The sequence below is a fragment of the Neovison vison genome, chromosome 4 (assembly GCF_020171115.1).
Source record: "Neovison vison isolate M4711 chromosome 4, ASM_NN_V1, whole genome shotgun sequence".
Lineage (NCBI taxonomy): Eukaryota > Metazoa > Chordata > Mammalia > Carnivora > Mustelidae > Neogale > Neogale vison.
The window spans coordinates 219,640,852-219,658,129 of NC_058094.1; the positions used below are offsets into that span (position 1 = coordinate 219,640,852).

The following is a 17,278-nucleotide window of genomic DNA, read 5'->3' on the forward strand; positions in this document are numbered from 1 at the left end:
AGAGATCTGGGGACTTAGCAAATTCCTGTACTGATTTTTACTCGAATGATAATCACAGAAATGACTTATAAAGCTCTTTGTTCATAATAACATCAGTTTGCATTAGTCGTTCTGAAGGGAAATAAGGAAGAAGGAAGAAATGGAGCATCCTTGAGGATCGAAAGATGTTGAAAAGCCTGAGAAGGGGCAAACACGGAAAAGGAAAAGAGGCAGAATCCAAAGCCCTGGACAAGACATCTGGTGTTGGAGTGCCTGGGTGGCTCAGTGGGTTAAGCCTCTGCCTTCAGCTCAGGTCATGATCTCACGGTCCTAGGATCAAGTCCAGAATCAGGCTCTCTGCTCAGCTTCTCTCTCTCTCTCACTGCCTGCCTCTCTGCCTACTTGTGATCTCTCTCTCTCTCTCTCTCTCTGTAAAATAAATAAATAAAACCTTTAAAAATTTTTAAAAAAAGGACACTGGAGTTGTGTCCTGTGGAGTTCTTTTGGCTGCAAATTTACATTATAGATAGTTATGTCTCCGGGTAATGAATTCTGTGAGCCACAAACTTTATTAGATCCTGCCCCTCAGCACAGAACAAGTTTAAATACTATTATTTTTTATTCACTTATCCTAAAACACTTCTAAGTACCCAATGTGTGCCAGGCAGTGAACAAATTATAGCAAAGATTTATGTTCAACTTTGAAAAGGGATTCATTACTTTTCTTTTTTTTTTTAAGATTTTATTTATTTATCCGACAGAGAGAGATCACAAATAGGCAGAGAGGCAGGCAGAGAGAGAAAGGAGGAAGCAGGCTCCCTGCTGAGCAGAGAGCCCGATGTGGGACTCGATCCCAGGACCCTGAGATCATGACCTGAGCCGAAGGCAGCAGCTTAACCCACTGAGCCACCCAGGCGCCCTTCATTACTTTTCTTTTTAATAGCTACGGATGGTAGCATAACTTCACTATGCATTCTGTGCTACCCACCTACCTTTAAAACTTGGTTTAACACATAGGAGATGATGATACAGGGCCTATTGTAATCACAGATTTAAACCTCTTTCCTTCCAGAGTACAACAGATCTTTCTTTGAAGACTAGAGAGGCCTCTTAAATGTTATCAACAACAACAACAACAAAATACCCATTGCATAAGTCTTGGACAACAAAAGCTTAATTTCATATTATAGGCACCTAATGGGCAGTGTAAACGGTGAGATATATCAGACAATAGAAAGGAAGAGATATTTTTACTATAATGTCAATATATGATGCACTACAAATTACCACTGGAATTTCTGGGGTTTATAAATTAACTGCTGTTTCTGTGTTGCTGATACTTTTAACGTAATTTAATCATATGCTTCTTTTAAAAAAGTTTCCAATTTACCCAAAGCTTTCTGGCAGTCATGTTGTTATTGTAACTAGGATCACGCGTTATATAATATCACATACCATGAAAATTCAGGTTTCTTCACAAAAGTGTTTCAAGGCTTTGGAGATAACTGATTTGAAAATGAAATGAAGGCAGCTCTCTACCACTGAATTTCAGAGCAAGGGGAAGAAACAAGATAGAATTAGACTCACCAGTGCAAGTGACTTATTAAAGATGCCCAAATGCAGAATCATTCAACATCATTAGGCTTATTAATTGACTGCAGATATCCAGAGTGAACAATCCCTCTTCTAAGTGGGGACTAGTTCAGTCGCCCGTTTCCACCACTCATTCAGCCCGTTCATTAAAGCCTGTTTGTTTCTCCCAGGTGCCTCCTAATGAGTTTCATTGTTTTGTTTATTGGGCTTGTTGGCTCACAGATCTCTTTCACAATTTTCCATGGTTTCTGAATGCTCCTTAAGTACCAGTTTTGATCAGCCCATTTGCAGCTAGTGCTTTAACCTCGTCTTGGATAAATGAAGTAAGTGGGAAAGTAAGAAGCGGCACGGTGAAATGGGGAGGGGGAAAAAGCCAGAGGGAATTCCACCAGATGCCTGTGTTCCTTGAAAGAACCAGCAGGTGGTAGCAGCACTTCGTGGGAAGGCCCCAGTTTCGGGCTGTAGGACCGGAACAATAGACCCCAAATCCCGTCCTCGTCTGGAGAAGAGGCTAGGGGTGGGCGGAAACATTTTTCCTCGAGGCGCCCCCTCGGTTCCTCAAACCTTCCAGGCACCCGCTGAGTACCTCCCAACGCCTCAGATCCCCGTGGGGGAGGTTCTCCCCGGGGAGCGGGAGGAGCGAGGAGGTACCCAGAAGGGCAAGACTTGCCCGGGCAATGCAAAGCCAGGCACCTACACCTGGACTTCCCCGTTCAGACCCAGGCTTCCCAGCCCTTTGGGGAGGGTGGGGTCAGAGGCCCCACCGTTGGCCAAGATCCAGGGTCACGAAGGGGCAGACGAGTTTAAGGGCAGATCAGAGACACTTTCGTAACCCAGATGCCCCCTCCCTGCTGCTTACCCATCCGCACCCCACCCCCGTACCCTCCGAGATTTCTCAGTTTGTCTTTCCCTCCACCCCCTTCTTTTCCTTCTTTCTCTTCTTCACAGCTCACGCCCACCTTAGTTTAAACCTGAGTAGGAACTAAAACAGTGGGTTTAGTTCCTAGAGTTGAAGCAGAAAAGCAAGGGTGGGGAGAGGGCGCGGGTGTTCGGGCCGGCGACTGCGCCGCCCTGCCCTGCTCTGCCCCGCTGTCCCCGGGTATCCGCCGCCCTCCTGTGCGCTTTCCCTCCCGGGGACCCGAGCCCGCGCCCGGCCCGGGGTTTGAACGCCTCGCCCCGCCGCACGGCAGCCCGCCCCCTCCAGGACCCCCGCGCGAGCCTCCCTCCGTGTCCAGGTCCCCCAGCCCCGCGCGGCCGGGAGGAGGAGGCGCCCCCGCCCCCGCGCACAGGCGGGCCCAGGGCGAGCCCCGCGCCTCCACCCCGCTCTCCCCCGCGCCGGGCGCCGCACATCGCCGCCCAGGCCGGGAGGGCGGGCTCGGCTCCCCGGAAGAAGGGAGAGGGAGGGCGGCCGCAGGGGCCGGAGAGGGGCGGGCCGGGCTGGGAGGGACGCGGAGGGGGCGGGCCGGGCTGAGCTCGCCCCTGCCGCCGCTCCAGAGCGGAGCAGCAGGCGGCGGGACCCGCGACCGAGCGCGGCGACGGCGAGCGCGACGTGGGCCCCGCACGATCCGCGGGCGCTCCGCCTTCAGAGCAGCCCCCGCCGCCAGCCACCGCCCCCCGGCCGCCCCGGAGCCCCAGAGACGCGCAGCGGCGAGAGGACCCGGGCCGCGGGGAGCCGGGTCCCCGCACGCGAGCGGAGAAACGGGCTGCTCGGCTCCATCGCGGGGCCTGGGGCGGGGGGGCACAGACCTGCGGAGCCTGCGGCCGGCGGAAGGTGAGCCCCGGGATGCCAGGCAGTGTGGGGGGTGTGGGGGGGCGGTGTGCTTGGGGACAGAGGCATCAAGGTTTGCAAAAGTAGAGGGGCCCTCCAGACTGGGCCTTTGCAGATCCTTGGGGGCCTCCCGGGGTAGTACTGAGTATCCTTCTCCAAGGCGACGGTGGGTTCCTGAGGGGTGCGAAACTGGCCAGCCTGGCTCCCCGACCTTTGGCCGGCCATCACTGACACCCCCATTACCCTAGCTTCTGCAATCCCCCACTGTGTCTCCAGATATTGGGGGTCCTAATATAGGGGTCCTTGCCGAGGCCGGACTCCCAGCGTTCTGAAAAGGCTTGCCCATCCTTCTGACTCCAGTGGCATCTCTCCAGTCCCCCGGAGCTGGGAGAAGCAAGGAGGTTGATCCCACACCTGCCCTCAGCTTCCCCACCCCCATTACCACCCATAAGCCTTAGAGTGGAGAGGCTTGGTTCATGCTCCCCAGCCCTCACCCCCAAGTTGCAGCCAAAGTCTGCTGGTTGCTGCTGCCCCAGCTCCACTCCCCTCTCTTCACATCTGGGTACTTGGCCCTACCTGCCCTACACCCCCATCCACCAATCTTGGCCGTCTGGCATCCTCTCTCCTCCCACCCCTGGGGGAGCTGGCTGGGGCCCAGCATAGCCGATGTTGTAATGTCCCTGGCAGTGCCCATGGAGAGAAGTGGCTGGGCCTGTTCCCAATAAGTTAACCAGGGCCAGGCCCTCCCCCTGCCAGGAGAACTTGACTCAGGTTGTAGAAGGGGAGATGCTGGTTGGGTGGGAAGGAGCTGTGGCATTGTAGGCAGTGCTGGGAAATGTCCAGGTAATGGGCATTGCAGGATTGAGACCTGCAATTGTTGATGGTGCCATTCGGGGGGGGGGGCACCGGGTTCTCTCAGGGCAATGGACCTTTTTTTCCCTGCAGGAAGATTAGGCTGGAGGGTTTCTGTGTACCTACCTAGTGGCCTAGAGAGGAGGGCCCCTTTGGAGTCTGTTGGTTCGTTCTGGGTGCAGAAAGATGGCTGGCAGTGCACACCGGGTCCCCAGCCTGCCTAGGAGCAACAGGCAGCAGCGATCTGAGCATGGGAAGGGCAGGAACATTCCTCCTCGGGGCCAGGTTCTCCTGCAGCTCATCACCATCTCCCGAGCTGGGTCCTGCGTCCTGGGTCCCCACTGCCCACGAGGGGGAAGGGAGATGGCTGGGTTTGGGGTTTGGGGCAGCTTCGCGTTTCCCTTTATTTCTCTACTTCCCTGCTCAGCTCCCTCTCCCAGCCCAGATGTTTCTGCAGCAGCAACTCCCAGAGCAGAGAGCAGGTGACAGGCTCTGGGGGAGAGTAGGGACAGACCCAGGGTGAGGAGAAGGGCTCATGGGCATCAGTGACCAGTATGAAGAGCACTCTGGATCTGCTCTGATGTGCATGCTCTCACCCTTACACACTCACACACACTCACACACACACACACACGCACACCCCTCCCAGCTTGCGTGCTGCTCCATACCCATCTCACCTCACACACATTCCCTTATATACTCTCACACTTGCTCCCACAGGTAGTGGTCCTGGCTCTTGGGGGCTTCTACAATCTTCCATTTACTTATCTCTCACGGACACGAACTGACTGTCCCAACACCCTCTCTTATGCCCTTTTCCAAAGCCACGCACATCCCCGGTCAGTGCCCAGCCGGAGCGGCTCCTTCTGAGTGGCTGCCTGCCTCTCCCCGACTCTGCCTGCATCTTAAAAGCCTCCACAGCCTGGGAGTGGGAGGCACACTCGTCTGCATCTGCGTGCTCTGGGGGACATTCCTGGAGGCTGGAGGCCTCAAGGGACACAGGGCTCTCCTCTGCTAGGTAATCCACAAATTGGCTTCTGGAGCCGGGGCAGCAGGGGCGAGAAGCACCGGAGGACAGCCGCCTCCTCACTGTCTGCTCTGGATGCCGCCGTAGGGCTGATGGGATCCTTTTCGAGGCGGGCGGACAGAGCTCCAAGAGACTGCGACCATATCCAAGGTGGAGATTAAAGGGTAGCAGCATTAAGCTGAGCAAGGATTATCCTGGAATTTCCTGGGCGTTTAACAGCTGCAGAACAGGACGGAGGACAGGGCCCATGTGCTGACCCCTCCCACGCTGACCCTGTGGCTGACAGGTGTGAGGGCCAGCTTTGCGGCCACGCCACACATTAACCATCGGCCCCTTTGCCCTTGGGACCTCCCTCGCCCCACTGGGCCCTGCAGCCTGCTCGGCCTCTCTGAACGTTCCTGCCCAGGCTCACTCAGCAGCGATGCTCTGGTCAGGTGTCCCCAGCCCCCCTGGTCTCCCTTGGCCCTTTAGAGCCAAAGTCCTTTGCTTGACACTGAGTCAGAGAAGGGTGATGGGATCAGTGGGGCCGTTGGAACCTCTTTGAAGAGACACTTAAAGAAAATGCAGCGATAAAAGTTATTTTGCTCATTCATCCCCCACTCCAACTGCCTCTTTATCTCTGCTTTCTCCTTATAGGTGAAAATTTCTGGATTGTTTTGAAACCTAGAGAGAGAAGGGAGGGGAGGGTAAAATGTAAACATACGCTATGCTAGTCTAGGTTTTAAAAATGTTTTCCCTTTTTTGTTGTTTAGATGATAATTAATGAGATTTTGTTTTAATTGTAAAAATAAGATATGCTCGTTGTAACAAGAAAAGCCACTGAAATATATGTAAGACAAAATTAATAATCCCTCCTTTGCCATCCTTCATTTCTCCCTCCTACAGTAACCAATTTTAATGGCCAGTGCATTTTTCCTGCCATATCTTCCTCCAAACTGATTTGGCTTGTATTACTTAGTTTTTTAAAAACTCATTTTGTGGATCAAGGTACATAAACTATTTAAAACCATCTCAGTTTGTTCACAAAGTTATCATATTTAACATTTCAATTTGAAGACAGTTAATTTTTTAAATTCCGACAGATTTACTCACTTATTTTTAAATCTTTCATTTTTATAGATAACAGAACTCAGAAGCTATGATGTATAAGCTAAGAGTCTACACATCTTTAATCTTTGCCAGTTTCTAGAACCAAAACACAATTTTGATGCCTACGGACTGTCATATTTTTATAAACCAAAGAAATGTAGCAGGCTTGTGGATGCAGTGTCTCTACCGTAGCAAAAAGATGTAAAGTGATATATGTAGGAAAGAAGCTGAGAAAAAAAAATGTGAAGTCATAGAATGCAATTTTTGTCATCTGAAATTTTGTCAAATCAGTCTTCTTTTCTGAGCTCCCATTTTCCATCCACATTTCAGCTGCTTCTGGTGTTATATTTTTAAAACCATATACACATCTGAAATTCGAATGTTTTCCTGTTTGAGATAAGTCTTGGGCTCTTTCATGGGTGGGTGGGAGGATTTCTAAACACTGACCGATGCCGTTGGCGAGCTGGAGAAGACAGAGTGATCCAAAGCAGGCCTGTCCCCCTCTGTGTTGCGGGAGGGATGCACTTGGCTGCTTCCAGGACGCGCTTCCAGACTAAGCTCAGACAGATGTCCTAGTCCTCAACCATTGAAGGCACCTTTGAAAATCAAGTTCTAAGTCCTGCTTGTTCAGTATTCCAGGCATGTGGCTGGAGCTGCGTGTTCTTGTCACTTACGTTTCTGCCTTTGAAACTTGTTTCAAAAGAATCTGCGGGAGTAGGAATTAGCTGACAGCAGTTTCTTCCATATCTTAAAGTTTCGTCTTTCCTTGTTTTTATTCTTGCCTAAGAGGTACACCCAAGTTCTTTTAATATGTGTTAAAAAAAAATCAAAGACTTGAATTTATCTGTTTTGTTTGATAAGCAAGAATTGACCTCACTTCCTAATCTCACTCAACCACAGTTTTTTTTCAGTCTTCTGGATCCAAATCTAAAAGAGGTCCCTTCAAACAGCAAGGAACACTTCTGGGCTCTCTTCAAGTGCTTCCACCATTTTTTAAAAGAATATATTGGTTCTTGGTAAACCTTTTTTAACAATTACAGAAGTGGCAGTCCACATGCCATGTCTCATGTCTCCATTTAATTCTTTTCTTCCTGATGTCTCTTGAGGACAGAAGCTGAGTGGCTTTAACATGTTCCCTAATTGCTTTTGCTCTTTTCTGGATCCTCTGGAGAGAGGCCAGCTTCATGTTGTCATTAAGATGCCCGCTGAGGCTACGCATACACGCCCTGCTGCAGCCACAAGCGACCGTGTGGCTTATATTGTGGGTCATCAAAGCAGATACTCTGCCATTCCTCATCTTCTAGAATGTTCCATAGTGCACAGCTGATGGGATCTGCAGTACGTATCTTCCCTCTTGGTTTGCTGTCTCTTCAAAAAAAAAAAAATTCATTGAGATGCATCCGAAGTGTTTATTATTCCTTCTCTGTGATTATCTGTCTAGTTATAAGTTTAGGAAGACACAGTGCTTACAGTTTACTTTTTGTACAGATTCCAGAATCCATCCATGTTCTGACTGAAAGAGGCTATTTCAGAGAATATCTGCTAGGCAAATGATAGAATAGCTTTCATTGTTTAAAGGCATTTTGCTGACATTTTCAGTTCTTGATAACAGCATTCCTACAGACCCTGTGGCTCTGGTCAGTCTGGTCTGCCTTGGTGTGTCAAGCATGTCTCCAAATTAAGTCACTGAACGCTTGGGGGAAGCACTGACAACACATGTTCCTTCAGGATATTTATTAAGCAGCCATTGGTGATGGGGCCATGCTTTGTTACTTCACAATCTCCCTGTTCTTCTTTGAAACATTTCATCTGTGAATGATTCTAGCAGCATTCGGGACAGTACTGGCAGAGAACCTCTGTTCCTTAGGAGTCATTTGCTGTACTGAAATGCTTCCTTTTTTCTGACTTTGAGATACAATTGTTGTATAACACTGTGATAAGTTTCAGGTGTACAACCCAGTGATTTGGAAATGCTTCTTGCTTGCCTCCATGCACTGTAAGTTAAACTCTGTCTCACAAGTAGGGTTCCACTGACATGAAAGGTGCATTTCAGCGGCTAGTGGCCCGAGGCCCATGACACCTCGGCCCACCCGCTGTCACAGCAGCGCCTTTTCGTGATAACCACGTAGAGATGACCCTGAAGCCTTCGTCTTGCAACAGAGCCTGTGTTGCCAGGAAAAATTAGATTAGCAGGCATCCAACTACGATTTTCTGATCTATCAAAGTCAAATGGTATAGTAGTTTGGTTTCAACTTCAACTTCATTGAGAAGCGTGCCGTTTTCAGGAGCGCGGCGGGTCACATGGCCACAGCCATCGTGACAGAAACAGATTCCAGTTTCCAACTGCTGTCCTTTCTCTCTCTCAGTTTCACATCTTTGAACAACCTGCCTCTTACTTTCTTCCCAACAGAAGTAGATGGAATGGACGGCTCTTGTCCATGCCGCTCACAGACTTCTGAGACTCAGTTATAAGGGGAGAGATGGGTCACCACCAATCTCTAGACCAATGAACAAAGGAAGGTCTGAGCCCGTTTGTCTTCACTGTGACCCTGGAGGCAGCTGTGCCCCACAGTCGGCAGGGGTGCATGTCTATGGGGGGCCTTCTTAAGTTAACCAAGGGAGAACATACTTGGCACTGTTCTGCATGGACTACTTTCGCTTGGGAAATCATTTTCATAATCAGTGCATACGCGGTAACCCTCACTCTTTTTTCAGATTGTGCCATAATTTATTAAATATCTTACCACTGATGGACAGTTACATTCCAGTCTTTTCCCTTACAAACAATTCTGCAGCAAATATCCTTGTTTGAACGTCTCTGCAAACAGACCCAAGGATGCCTTACTTGAAGGACAAACTCTTAGAGGTGAAGCTGCTAGAAAGACATCACCAGCTGTCCTTCCAAGAAGATATACCCGTTTGAACTCACAAGCACCATGACTATAGAGAGCCCAGCTCTCATACCTTCTTCAACCCAGTGCATTATTAATCTCAGAGGACACGATGGCACTGTTGTTTCCACATTCTGTCCTTTCATTGTGAGCAGACTAGAAGAAATTTTTCATATACATACATTTATACATATACATACATTACATACATTTTCATATACATACATTATGTTTCTGTAAGCCGTAGAGGAAATGGACCCCTTGTGGAGAGAGGACCATTGGTCACAAAATGTAGGCATGCCAGACCTACATGGCTCTACCCTTTCTCTGTGCTGGATCACTTACCAGATGGAATCTTTGTGCCTATGCTCTTCTCACTCCTGTTCGCCCATCTCCGCTTGCATCATACCCCACAGCTCTCTTCCATGGTCCCTCTTGCTCCACTGCCTTTCTGTATCGTCCAGAGTGTCCAGGTCTGATGTGGGTCAGGAGGTGTTGGGGAGGAGGGACCGTGTGTTCCCTGGGAAGGGGTATCTTCTGCTGTGCCTCGTTTAATGGAAGCATTTTCTGACTTCCAATACAGGGTGGCTCTAGGAGGAGGAGGGAGAGTAAATGGAGAGAAAGAATTGAAAGAGATCCTTTCAGAAGAAAAGGGTATGTTGGGCACAGAACTATCCTATGCTCTAAAGGGCGGCAGGGGCGGTGGGGGGAGCTTTAAGAAATGCTCAATGATGCGTCCCCTGCAGGATGTAGGGAGGGAGTGACCTACCATATGGCCCTCAAAGATGGTAGACTTGGCACAAGTCAGGAGAGAGTCTGCTTCTGACAGGCCCTTACCCTGTGGTTGGTGCTGGGGTGCTTTGAGAACTACCTGTGTAGCAATGTAGTTACCTGTCACCTGCCTCTTCTGGTCCTGTGTGTCTCCCTAGGAAGCAAGCTTGGCTGCAGACCCCAGTCTTAAAAAGCAGCAGCCCTGCCTGGGAGCAGGGTGGTGGCCAGGGCAATGGTGGGAGCCCCGAAGATGCCCCATGGCTGCTGAGGGGGCTGCCCGGTCAGGGAGCAGAGTGGCGGGCATGGTGTGCAGTCTCTGGGTCCTGGTGCTGGGGTCCTCAGTTCTGGCTCTGGAAGGTAAGAGGGAGGGGAGACTGGAGAATCCCTACCAATCAGCCTGGGTGAGGAATGGGAAAGATTCAGAAAAGGCAGAGAAGAGTGAAGACATCAAGAAAGTGAAAGGAATGGGGAAGGTTCTAGAGAAAGGCTCCTGACAGAGACCTGTGCCCCTGCTGGTGAATTAAAAGGACCAGGGAGGGAAATTCCTGTTTCCCTCCTGAGATGGGGTGAGGGTTAGCAGTGCTAGCTGGAGGCTTTGCTGCTGAGTGCCCTTCTTATCTCTGGGCAGAGGTTCTGCTGGACACCACTGGAGAGACATCTGAGATTGGCTGGCTCACCTACCCGCCAGGTGGGGTGAGTGTCACTCTTTCGTTCCCCACCCAGTGCGCCTCCCCCACCCCACTGGTCGTATAGGATTTGGGAAGGAAGCCCTGGGTAGAGACTAATGGAGTAAGACCCCTTCCCTCCCGGAGGAGCAGGACTTTGGGGTCTACTTACCGGGTTTGCCAGCTAACGGTGGCCCCCCGCTGTCCCTGCAGTGGGATGAAGTGAGCGTTCTAGACGACCAGCGACGCCTGACTCGGACCTTCGAGGCATGCCACGTGGCAGGGGCTCCTCCAGGCACTGGGCAGGACAACTGGTTGCAGACACACTTCGTGGAGCGGCGCGGAGCGCAGAGGGCACACATCCGACTGCACTTCTCCGTGCGCGCGTGCGCCAGCCTGGGCGTGGCCGGGGGCACCTGCCGAGAGACCTTCACCCTTTACTACCGCCAGGCCGAGGAGCCCGATGGGCCCGACAGCGTTTCCGCCTGGCACCTCAAACGCTGGACCAAGGTGGACACCATCGCCGCGGACGAGAGCTTCCCCGCCTCCTCGGCGTGGGCGGTAGGTCCGCGCGGCGCCGGGCAGCGCGCCGGGCTGCAGCTCAACGTCAAAGAGCGGAGCTTCGGCCCCCTCACCCAGCGCGGCTTCTACGTGGCCTTCCAGGACACGGGGGCCTGCCTGGCCCTCGTGGCGGTCAAGCTCTTCTCCTACACCTGCCCCTCCGTCCTCCGCGCCTTCGCCTCCTTCCCTGAGACGCAGGCCAGTGGGGCCGGGGGCGCCTCCCTGGTGGCAGCCGTGGGCACCTGTGTGGCTCACGCGGAGCCAGAAGAGGATGGAGGCGGGGGCCAGGCGGGGGGTAGCCCTCCGAGGCTGCACTGCAATGGGGAGGGCAAGTGGATGGTAGCGGTTGGGGGCTGCCGTTGCCAGCCGGGGCACCAGCCCGCCCGCGGAGACAAGGCCTGCCAAGGTGAGATTCTGTGCCTGTGCGCTTGCCCAAGATCTTCCCACCTTCCCCCAACCTTGGGACACCTCTCCTGAATACCCCAAACTTGATTTTTGTCCCCGAAAGGTCAGGAATAAGCTATTTTAGGAAGGAACTCTCATTTTTCTCCAGATTTATTGTCTAAAGTGCATAAATTTGGTGTCATGTGCTCATCTCAAATTTCTGGAACTTTCTGGAGACTTCCTTAGCCACTGCTAAGCATCCTAGGGCTGCAGGCCTGACAAATGATGGAGATTAAAAGGAGTTAAACTCCTGGGTTATCTTGGGATGGGTCCTTTGTCCCTATTTGCTGTCTAGTTAGGAAGGGATCATCATCAGGGCAGGTGACCAGGATGCAGGTAGGAGACGGCAGTGGAGACCAGCTAAGAGGAATCCTTTTGCTATAGGGTGGAGGGCGCAGAAGGCCTCTGGGCAGGAAGGTCAGTCAAGCCAGACACCGCTATCTGGTACTTGGCCTGCCCTTAGCCCCCACTGAGCCTCACGTCTTCCATCAGCGGAAATGCAGTTCTACTCCAGTGGCCATGGAAGTAATCTCTGCCTCAGGGAGGGAAAGAGGGAAGAGGGGGTGAGGGTAGGTCTCAGGAGGTCAGGACAAACAGCCCTGGGGAATGGAAGGCTGGGGGCATGTCTTCCTGCTTGCCTGGGGTGGGGTGGGGTGGGGGGCTCAGGAGGTGGTGGACAAAGTGAGCCTAATGTCTCTGTCCCATTTTGCCCCCTAGCCTGCCCGGAGGGGTCCTACAAGGCCTTGGCTGGGAACACACCCTGCTTACCGTGCCCCGCCCGCAGCCATGCCCCCAGTGCAGCAGCCCCTGTTTGCCCTTGCCTTGAGGGTTTCTACAGGGCCAGTTCAGACCCCCCAGAGACCCCCTGCACTGGTGAGTCCCCCACCAGCCCCAGGGGTGGAAATGGGACTGGGGGTGGGCAGAGAAGGGGAGCTTGAGGGCAACACAGTGGAGCTGGTTCCCATTTGCAGTGACTTTTCTCCTGTTCATTTTCTCCTTCCGCTCTCCTCCCTGCTGCCCTGACCCCATCCACACTTTCCCACCTCCTGCCTCTCCTGCCACCTGCCTACTCTGCTTTCTGGTCCCCACCCCATGCTCTGGGTCTCCTCCCCTCTGGGCCACCCCCCCCACTTCCTTTCTTTCTCCATCATCATCCCCACCCCTCCTCCTTCACCCCGCCTCCCACCACTCCTTCCTTTCTGGCCCTTCTCGCTGCCCCCACCGGCCTCCCCAGGCCCTCCATCGGCTCCCCGGGAGCTTTGGTTCGAGGTACAAGGCTCAGTGCTCATGCTGCACTGGCGCCTGCCTCAGGAGCTAGGGGGACGAGGGGACCTGCTCTTCAATGTCGTGTGCAAGGAATGTGGAGGCCACCGGGAGCCGGGCTCGGGCACCGGGGGTGCTTGTCGCCGCTGCAGGGATGAGGTGCACTTCGACCCCCGCCAGAGGGGCCTGACTGAGAGCCGAGTGTTAGTTGGGGGGCTCCGGGCACATGTGCCCTACATCTTGGAGGTGCAGGCTGTGAACGGGGTGTCAGAGCTCAGCCCCGACCCTCCCCAAGCTGCCGCCATCAACGTCAGCACCAGCCATGCAGGTGAGCCTTCTGCTAGCTCGGCCTGATGTCTTACCTTGCCTCCTTAGAAGCCCCGCCCCTGCTCGTGCTGCTGGGCTCCTGGAAACCCTCCCGCTAACCCCTCCCCCCCTCCCCCAGTTCCCTCTGCAGTCCCTGCGTTGCACCAGGTAAGCCGGGCATCCAACAGCATCACGGTGTCCTGGCCGCAGCCAGACCAGACCAACGGGAACATCCTGGACTATCAGCTCCGCTACTACGACCAGGTGGGAAGGTGGGGGTTGCCCGGCAGGGCTGGTGGGAGCTCACAGTGCCCCACAGTAGGGTTAGAGATGGGGGAGGTAGACTAGGACCGAGACATGCCAAGAAGCCTGAGGGTGTGACCAGGACTCAGGCACTGGGGCTGGGTAGCAGGGAGTGACCGGCTGTCACCCCCAGGCAGAAGATGAATCCCACTCCTTCACCCTGACCAGCGAGACCAACACGGCCACCGTGACCCAGCTGAGTCCTGGCCACATCTACGGCTTCCAAGTGCGGGCACGGACTGCCGCAGGTCACGGCCCCTATGGGGGCAAGGTCTATTTCCAGACTCTGCCTCAAGGTGAGAGGAAGCCTGGATGGAGAGGGGGAAGCAGGAGGAGTCATCAAGGAGAGGCCTGGCAGCCTTGTGGGACAGGAGGCTGTGAGCATAGTGTCATGGCTGACCACATGGCCTTTGGGTCTGTGGGTGGGCGTGAGTAGGTGCACGGCGGGGGGGTGTGTAGGCGTGTATGCTTGTGAGGCCTTGCCCATGCATGGTCCTGGCTGGCTGCTTCCCCAGGTGAGCTGTCCACCCAGCTTCCAGAGAGACTCTCCTTGGTTATTGGGTCCATCCTGGGGGCCTTGGCCTTCCTCCTGCTGGCGGCCATTACCGTGCTGGCTGTTGTCTTCCAGAGGTGAGCCCCTCCCTGCTGTGTCCCCACACCATTCACCCCACGGCACAACCCCACGTCCTGGCAGCCCCAAAGCCCACTGCAGAAACCACCTCCAAAGCCCACCTCCCACCACCGGGCCCCTTCCTGGAGACCCATGCGAGCCTGGAAGGAGGGATCGAGCAGCCCCCACTCCACGATCCCTGGCTGGAGAGTGGCCTACGTGGCAGGGGAGTGTCATTTCAGGACTCTGGTTTGTCCTCAGGAAGCGGCGTGGGACAGGCTACACAGAGCAACTGCAGCAGTACAGCAGTCCAGGTGTGGGGGTAGGGAGGGCTGGGGGCTGAGCACAGGAGGCAAGACGAGGTTCCCCCGTGGTCCAGGGAAACTCCTCGGCCCCGCCATTGGAAGGAAGAGGGCATGCCTGGGGTGTGTGGGCAGACGGACCTCGTACCACACCCTCCTCGTGCACCCCATTTGCCTACAGGTCTTGGGGTGAAGTATTACATCGACCCTTCCACATACGAGGACCCCTGCCAGGCCATCCGAGAGTTTACCAGGGAAGTGGATCCTGCATATATCAAGATCGAGGAGGTCATTGGGGCAGGTGTGCAGGGGCAGAGAAAGGGGACGGGAGGGCCTGGAGCCCCCACGAGCCTTCCCCAGCAGGATCCCCTCCAAACAGGGCAGGATACCGCAAGCCCGGGGTCCTTCCTCAATAGCCCTCCACCTACACCCGTTCTCCCAGGCTCCTTTGGAGAAGTACGCAGGGGCCGCCTGCAGCCCCGGGGACGGCGGGAGCAGGCCGTGGCCATCCAGGCCCTGTGGGCTGGAGGTGCGGAGAGCCTACAGATGACCTTTCTAGGCCAGGCTGCAGTGTTGGGCCAGTTCCAGCACCCCAACATCCTGCGGCTGGAGGGCGTGGTCACCAAGAGCCGGCCCCTCATGGTGCTGACGGAACTCATGGAGCTGGGCCCCCTGGACAGCTTCCTCAGGGTCAGTGTGGCCCGGGGGCGGGCGGGGCGGCCTTGGGTCCAGGGAAGTCTGCAGTTCTCAACAGTCCCGGAGACCGGAGACGCCTCCCCTGGTCTTCATCCTTCCCAAGGCCATCTTCTGATTCCCTAAGCCCCTCCTTCCTCTCCTGCTGCTGGCTGGCCCCTGGCCTGTGGAGGTTCCCCACCCCGCTGCTGGCCGCTGACCTCTGCCCCCTGCCCCCAGCAGCAGCGGGAGGGCCAGTTCAGCAGCCTGCAGCTGGTGGCCATGCAGCGGGGAGTGGCCGCCGCCATGCAGTACCTGTCCAGCCTCGCCTTCGTGCACCGCGCGCTCTCTGCCCACAGCGTGCTGGTGAACAGCCACCTGGTGTGCAAAGTGGCTCGTCTTGGCCACAGTCCTCAGGTGAGAGCACGGTCTCAGGGGCTCAGCCTTTTCCGGAGGGTGCTGGCGGATGAGCTGGGACCTGGGGTGCGTACCACGGGCGGCGTGCCCTGGGGCCTGGAGGAATGGGGCCCGTCTGCGCTCCATCCAGGAGCGCACCCTGAGCAGACCTCAGAACACACAGGAGCCGCTCGATAAATGTGACCGCTGCTATAATTATTGCTATTGTTGCTTCTCACCCCACCTCTCAGGGCCCAAGCTGTATGCTTCGCTGGGCAGCCCCAGAAGTTATTGCACACGGAAAACATACCACCTCCAGTGACGTCTGGAGCTTTGGGATAGTGATGTGGGAAGTGATGAGCTATGGAGAGCGGCCCTACTGGGACATGAATGACCAGGAGGTGAGCTCTTGACCCAGACATTGTTAATTCCCCACCCCCATCCTTCCAACCCACCAGCCTCACAGGTTTGTACATTCTTGGCTTTTCTTCTCTAACCCACTGAGATTTTAAGTTGTCTTGGCTTCCTTATTTTTAAGTTCCTTCCCCGCGCTGACTGCATGCCCCACCTGATCCCAGCCCACCCACTGGCCGAACAGAATATGCCTTTCTGCCAGCAATAGCGTCCCATCACCACGTTTCTCTACTAACCCCCAGGTGCTAAATGCAATAGAGCAGGAGTTCCGGCTTCCCCCGCCTCCAGGCTGTCCTCCTGGACTACACCTGCTTATGCTAGACACTTGGCAGAAGGACCGTACCCAGCGGCCTCATTTCGACCATCTGGTGGCTGCATTTGACAAGATGATCCGAAAACCAGACACTCTGCAGGCTGATGGGGGCCCTGGGGACAGGTCTGGAGATTGGGGCTGGAGCCCGGGACAACCAGGGAGGGTATATACAAACCAGAAAGAAAACTGAGGAGAGGGGGCTAACATAAAAAGGAGAGGTTGACCTCCCCTTCCCCCACTTAGACCCTCCCAGGCCCTTCTGAACCCTGTGGCCCTGGACTTTCCTTCTCTGGACTCACCCCAGGCCTGGCTTTCGGCCATCGGACTGGACTGCTACCGAGACAACTTCTCCAAGTTTGGTCTCTGCACCTTCAGTGATGTGGCTCAGCTCAGCCTGGAGTAAGCCGGGAGAGGCGGGGTGGGGGTTCCGCGGGGCTCCAAGCCAGGGGTCCTGCCGGGGATCTTAGAGGAGCCGGCCCAGACCTGACCCACTCCTTCCCCACCACCAGAGACCTGCCCGCCCTGGGCATCACGCTGGCCGGCCACCAGAAGAAGCTGTTGCACAATATCCAGCTCCTGCAGCAGCACCTGAGGGAGCTGGGCTCGGTGGAGGTCTGAGGCTGGGCAGGCGGCTGTGAGGGCACGATGCCTATGTCCCAGCCCCAGACACAGGCCCAAGGAACGACAAGGAACACCAGAGCCCGTCTCCATCTTGGCCTCGGCAAGAGGCGTCTGCCACACTACACCCCACCCTCTGGACGCTTCACTCCCTAGTCCTCTGCCCTCCTCCGCCCTCCCCTGCATTAAAGGGAAAGAAGAAATTTTGCAAGTTGGAGGTGTGGTGAGACCTCAGTCTGCAAGGAGGGGCTGGGAAGGCCTTGGAGGAGGCGCATAGGGCCACTGCCAACAGGCGACACCACCCAGCGGAAGGCACAAGGGCACAGGGCAGGGAATGACTTTATTGGAAGGTAGAAGGTGGCAAGACTCAACCAGCTTCACTCCACCCCCAAAGCGGTACCTGTCCCCCCCACTCATGCTTTCCACAAGCCTCCCTCCCAG

The 17,278-nt window shown here is 54.8% G+C and overlaps 1 protein-coding gene across 3 annotated transcripts; it reads left to right on the forward strand.

Annotated features, from left to right (window-relative positions):
- Nucleotides 1-3,084: 3,084 nt before the first annotated feature.
- Nucleotides 3,085-17,052, forward strand: EPHB6 (EPH receptor B6). 3 transcript variants are annotated; one of them, XM_044246752.1, is made up of 19 exons: nucleotides 3,085-3,343; nucleotides 5,211-5,369; nucleotides 9,783-9,853; nucleotides 10,129-10,327; nucleotides 10,599-10,663; nucleotides 10,849-11,602; nucleotides 12,358-12,513; nucleotides 12,875-13,231; nucleotides 13,349-13,473; nucleotides 13,646-13,808; nucleotides 14,028-14,142; nucleotides 14,384-14,436; nucleotides 14,606-14,725; nucleotides 14,867-15,114; nucleotides 15,337-15,513; nucleotides 15,744-15,893; nucleotides 16,149-16,342; nucleotides 16,463-16,618; nucleotides 16,729-17,052. In XM_044246752.1, exons 4-19 carry the CDS (start codon nucleotides 10,228-10,230, stop codon nucleotides 16,835-16,837), a joined length of 3,042 nt encoding a protein of 1,013 aa, XP_044102687.1. In that variant the 5' UTR covers nucleotides 3,085-3,343; nucleotides 5,211-5,369; nucleotides 9,783-9,853; nucleotides 10,129-10,227; the 3' UTR covers nucleotides 16,838-17,052. The 3 variants fall into 3 exon arrangements, with proteins under 3 accessions (XP_044102687.1, XP_044102685.1, XP_044102688.1); XM_044246750.1 differs by lacking the exon at nucleotides 5,211-5,369; XM_044246753.1 differs by lacking the exon at nucleotides 5,211-5,369 and having other exon boundaries at nucleotides 15,340-15,513.
- Nucleotides 17,053-17,278: the final 226 nt, after the last annotated feature.